Source organism: Elephantulus edwardii, unplaced genomic scaffold (assembly GCF_000299155.1).
Source record: "Elephantulus edwardii isolate Elephantulus edwardi_28Jun2011 unplaced genomic scaffold, EleEdw1.0 scaffold00003, whole genome shotgun sequence".
In the NCBI taxonomy this organism is placed as follows: domain Eukaryota; kingdom Metazoa; phylum Chordata; class Mammalia; order Macroscelidea; family Macroscelididae; genus Elephantulus; species Elephantulus edwardii.
Window position 1 is genome coordinate 1,654,654 of NW_006399753.1, and position 5,204 is coordinate 1,659,857.

Consider the following 5,204-nt stretch of genomic DNA (forward strand, 5'->3'; position numbering starts at 1 on the left):
GCAGGGAGAGGCTCAGAAAACAGTAGAGGGGAGGGGCCTGGGGGGGGAGCCAGGGTGAGGGCCAGCCAGACCAGGAAGCAGAGGGCGGTCCCCGAACCCTCTCACGGCTGGGACCTCAGGCCGCAGGCCCTACTGGGCTGGTGCTCCTGAGGTCAGTGGCTCTCCTCCAGCTTGACACCCCCACTCCTGGGTCCCTCATGACGAGGGGTTCCCCTCTCCACGCCTGCCTCCTCAGGACAAAGACCCCTCCATGGTCCAGGAAGAACGTGAGCGGCTGAAGAGTCACTCCCTTTAACCGCTGGAGACTCTGCTGACCAGGGCGGCCAGATCAGGGCCCCAAAGGGCAGAGCTGGATGCCTGGGGTGGCAGCTCCTGCCCGTCCTCTGCCCACCGCCCGTCTTCTGCCCGCCGCTAGCCTGACTCCCAGCCCTGAAGCTGCGCAGCACACGCAAGTTCATGTCCTTTAATCTCACACTTTCTTTAAATAAACAAGGATTGCAGCTTTCCCGTGTGGCAAGTATAAGGCAAACAGCTCAGAAGCAGGCGCTGGCGACAATGTGGCTCCGGCTTGGGCTCCGCGGTCCCCGGAGGGGCGTCCAGAGGCTCTGGCCTGTCCGGGGGCTGGTGGGAGGGGCAGGTGGGCACGACCCTGAGCAGCCACATATGCACAGCATGCAGCAACCCCACCTGGGCCCCGTAGCCTGTGACCTCAGGGGACCCCTCCTGGGAGCTGAGAGCATCGCGCAGCGCCCTAGGCTGGGGACCTGCCTCTGCAGCCCTCACTGCCCTGCCCCGTGAATTGCTCTGTCCAGCTCCCGTCCCCTGCGATCGGTGAGGGGACAGGCAGGAGCGGGCAGCCCCAAATCCTGTTGTCACCACAGGATAGCTGAGAGCAGCTGTCAGGAGGGGTGTGGGAGCCACGCAGATGGGTCCAGAAGACCCCTTCCCACCCTGGGGACAGAAGAGCAGTGGACAGCAGGTGAAGGGTGAGTGTAGACAGGGAGGGGAGCTAGTGCCGAGCTAACAGGGTCTCACTGCACAGCCAGAGCTTCCCCAGCACTGCCACACAGAGCAGCCTGTGCTAGGGGCCACCCACTCCATCCACCTCCCCAGCCGGGCGCCCTCCGGGTACAGATGCCATCCTGGGCTTGGCCCCCCTCGGCTGGCAGGAATGCTGTCTGACCCTAAGAGTTCCTCACTGCCCCGAGTCAGGTCAAGAGCCCTGACCAGGCCCCCAGGACTGCTCCTGTCATCCTCCACCACCACTCTCATCCCTCATGGCTGTGGGACGCTGGCTACTGTAGCCTCACCCCTACCAGCCCAGGGCCACTGCTCCTGCTGTCCCTGGCACTGTCCTTCCCTGAGAGTTTTGGGCCCCTGCTGCACCCATTATCTCTACTCCAGGCTGAGCTAGTCAGGGTGTCTGTGCCACCCTCACCCCTGCCCAGTGTAGGGCCAGGCACAGAGGGTCCTCAGACATCTGGGGTCGTTGGGGCACAGGCCCTGGCTACGCGGGGCGGGCTGGCGAGGAGGTGGCTGTCACTGGTCCTTGGGGTGGCCGCGGCCACTCTCTGCGCGGAGCAGCTGACTGCTGGCCTCGTTGTAGGCGATCCAGTGCTTCAGGTCTTCTGGCAACTCCGGGGGTTCCACCTGTCAGACGGGGAGAGGCTGCTGGGGGGAGCAGGATCCTCCCCACACCCTCCCGATGCTGTCCCATCCAGGAGGCCTGCCCAGTCCCCCTCAAGAAGCCCCTCAGTCTAGCCCTTCCTCCCGCAAGGGCCCACCTCAGTCTCAGGCGCCCAAAGACCTGGCACTGGCAGGAGGGCGGGGTGAGGGGGCTGGAGACTGGGACTGGGGTCCAGGGGGTGCACAGAGCTAGGCAGTGAGGGGCCAGCCACCAGACCTCAGGGCTCACCCCAAACGTGTGCTGAGAGGTGCCAGACGTGACTGACTGCCCCCTCCTGCCCTCCCCCCACCAGATTTGGCCCTGACTTGTAGCAGTGACTGCCCAGTTGATGCAGACCCTGTCCTGGGCATCAGAGAGTTGAGGGAGGGGCGAGTGAGGCTGGGGTCCTCCTAGCCTATAGCCAGTCTCACAGGCAGGGGAACCTCCTGTATATGGCATTCTTCCTGACCTCAGGCCACTACACTACCAGGTGTGCCAGTCCCCCCTCATCGACACAAGTCCTGCCCTTGGCCCTGAGTGCAGCCCCTGAACGCTCCCCTGGCCACTGACGCCCCCTCCACTCTCAACTGCTTAGGAAGGAGATACTCCCTAAAAAGTGCCACGGTGACGGGAGCCACAGGCCTCACATCTCCCCCCACAGGTGGGGAAGACAGGGCCCTTTAAGGGGGTCCTGGAGTTAGAGACACAGAAACTGGGGATAACACCTGCAAACCCCCTGCTACCTGGGGCAGGTCCTACCCCCTCTGAGCCCCGTGCTCCCCGCCCCCACACAGAGACTGGGTCATCCTCTAAGGTAACACTGTCCACACCAGGGAGGGCAGGGCGGGGCTTGAAACCGTCTGCGGTCCTGAGGGCCCTGGCTGCCAGCATGAGCTCACGGGAACCCGCACATGTGCCTGTCTTGGCAACCACTCCGCGGTGGCGCCCGGCCTCCCCAGGGCCTGGTTGCCATGCTTCAGGGGCCAGCTCTGCGGTGCTGGGATCAGCGGGTCCCTGGAGGCTGGCCATCACACCAGGCGGGTCCTCTCCACCACAGAAAGGCAGACCGCTACAACCTCCAGCCTCACCCAACTCAGGGTTTGGGGCGCAGCACCAGAACCCCCCACAAAGGGCGGCCTCAGGTCCTTGAAATCGTTCACCCTCTTGGTTCAGGAGGCGGGGCCGGCAACAGTGGCAGCCCACCGCAGCAGCAAGCCCTCCCCGCCGCCGCAGAGGCCTCGCGGCTCTCCCGCCTAGAAGGGCGGGAGGGCAGAGGGAGAAGCCGAAGCTGCGGCGAGGGGTGCGGGGGGAGCTGCGAGGCGGACTAGCAGAACTGGCTGGGTACCCAAAGAACCCCTGAAGGGAAGGACAGAGAGGAGGACCTGAGCCTGCAGCCAAGGGCAGGAGGGAATGTCCCCGGGCATGGGGGCAAGGGGGTGCGCACCCAGGCGGGAGACTCACCTTGCGCTTGCACAGGTGCTGCACCACGCGATCGGGCGAGGTGCCCAGCACGTGCTGGCGGGAACGCAGCAGCGCGCACAGGAAGCCGTCCCGGAGGCTGACGAAGCGCGCCTCCAGGTAGAAGGCGCGGTCATCCCAGCCCAGCAGGCGGGTACGCACCTCGAACGGCTCCAGCAGGCGCAGCGAGCGGCGGTAGCGCGCGCACGAGGCGGCCAGGACGGCGCGCCCCCCGAGCGCGCGCAGCGCCCCGAGCACTCCGCAGCGGGTCAGGTGCGCGGCGCGCGCCACGTCGGCCTCGCGCAGGTAGCGCGCGTTGTTCATGTGCATCAGCAGGTCTAGGTCGGAGGGCAGCACGCGGCCGGAGAAGCGCTGCTCTGCCAGCAGGTCGCGGACAGGGGGCTGCAGCAGGCGCGCGCGCAGCACGGCGCACGGCACGCGCACCAGGTACCAGCCGTCCAGCAGCGCGAAGTAGGCCAGCGCCAGGGCCAGCGGCGCCACCAGCAACCACAGCATCGCGGCTGCGGTGAGCGCGGCGCACTGCGGCGCCCGTTGCGCGGGGGCCCGGCGTCCTGGCCGGAACCGGCGAGCTGCGGTCGGGCTGCACCACCGCGCACAGGGCCGAGGGGGAACCGCGCCGCAGGCCGCCGGGACCGGGAGTCGCAGCGCCGCCTTCGCCGCCGGGCGCCCCCGCGCGCAGTGGTCCGTCCCGCCTCTGGCACCGCCTATGTGCGCGGGGGGCCTCTGAGCGCTGGCCATGCGCCACAGCGGCATCTAGCGGCTGCGGCCAGCGCTGCAGGGGCGCCCGGGGTCGAGGGGTGTCCGAGGCCCTGACCGGAGCGCAAACCCGCTTTATTTTCTCCCTGGCGCTGCAAGTCTCAGGTGGGCCTTGGAGGGTCTGGTCCCTGGTCTGGACAAGGCCACAGGCTCCACTGCCCCCGGCCCAGACTGTGCTATTCTGCAAGGGGAATAGGAGTTGCTGAGAGGGGAATGGGTCCCAGCGGCGCGGCTGGCGGTCTCCATGGAAACCGATCTAGCTTCGCTCTGGAGGCCAACGGCGCCCCACTCCTGCAGGGCGAGGGTCATTGTGCACGCGGCCGGCTCAGAAGCTCCACAAGATAGCCCGTGCCCCTCTTGATCGTGTGCTTTTTTTAGTGCACCCCTGCTCCAGAAAGGGTCCAGTGATCTCGAACGCATCTCCAGGCACTCCATTTCTGTCTGGTTTTGAAGCGCGGAGGAGGGGTGGAGTTCGGCCGACGTCAGTGACTCAGCAATAGGATTAAGGGTGTGCTACCTAAAGCCATTTGGGACCAAGTCCACTGGGCCCTGGCCTGCACTTGGGTGCCTTGCCTGCGTGAAGCTAAGGCAGCCCTCTCCGCGCGCCCAGCCTCTCTGAATCTGCGCAGGATGAGGTGTGCAGGGCAGTGCTGGAGCCCAGAGTCCAGGCGCGCTCAGAGAACGCTCTCTTCAAGCCCCTCGCGTGCAGTCTGGCAGCAGCTGCCCCTGCCCCATCCCCACTCCAGGCCATACTGGGCCTGGGTTAAGGAAGGCTGCGTTCTTGCGAGCCCTCCCAAAGGAGGAACTCCCACAGCCCCCAGGTGGAGGCCGGGACTTGGCTTCAGGGGCCAGCCGCACTGACAACGTGATTCCCTGGACCAGCTTGCACGCTGTTGGGAACAGGGCGCTCATGTCCTCAGAGAGTGGCGTGAGCTGCCCTTCTAGAAAACCTGACAATAAGTACACTTGTCCCCATGAGTCCCCGCTGGCCGCGGCTCAGCCTAGCCTCAGAGCCAGCTGTCTTGGAGTGGGCAGCCCCTCAGGAAGGAGAGGTTGCTTAACAGGCCTTGAAGCCACTGAGTATAATAAAAGATTAACACATTGAGCAAAAAAGGTTTAGCATTGCTACTTTCTAAGCTGAAGCTCCTGGTAAGCATGAACGGCTTTGAGTTAACAGTTAACTTGTGTTAACCTCCATTCCTTTGCCCTCGGATCAACTTCTAGGATCCCTTGTAACACACAGGAAGGAAGGGGCTGCTCAGGAGATGAGAACTCGTCAACATGACCGGGATTGCACCTTCCC

At 65.2% G+C, this 5,204-nt stretch overlaps 1 protein-coding gene across 1 annotated transcript; it reads right to left on the reverse strand.

Moving 5' to 3' along the window:
* Positions 1-1,539: 1,539 nt before the first annotated feature.
* THEM6 (thioesterase superfamily member 6) lies at positions 1,540-3,683 on the reverse strand. The gene is made up of 2 exons (XM_006879256.1): positions 3,128-3,683; positions 1,540-1,650 (listed from the first exon to the last, which is right to left on the reverse strand). The coding sequence occupies exons 1-2, from the start codon at positions 3,638-3,640 to the stop codon at positions 1,540-1,542; spliced, it is 624 nt and encodes a 207-aa protein (XP_006879318.1). The 5' UTR covers positions 3,641-3,683.
* Positions 3,684-5,204: the final 1,521 nt, after the last annotated feature.

Coding starts and splice junctions, on each gene's coding strand:
- THEM6 (XM_006879256.1), bottom strand. CDS start 3,640: ATGCTGTGGTTGCTGGTGGCGCCGCTGGCCCTGGCGCTGGCCTACTTC. Junction 1,651..3,127: donor AGCACCTGTGCAAGCGCAAG/GTGAGTCTCCCG, acceptor CCCGTCTGACAG/GTGGAACCCCCGGAGTTGCC.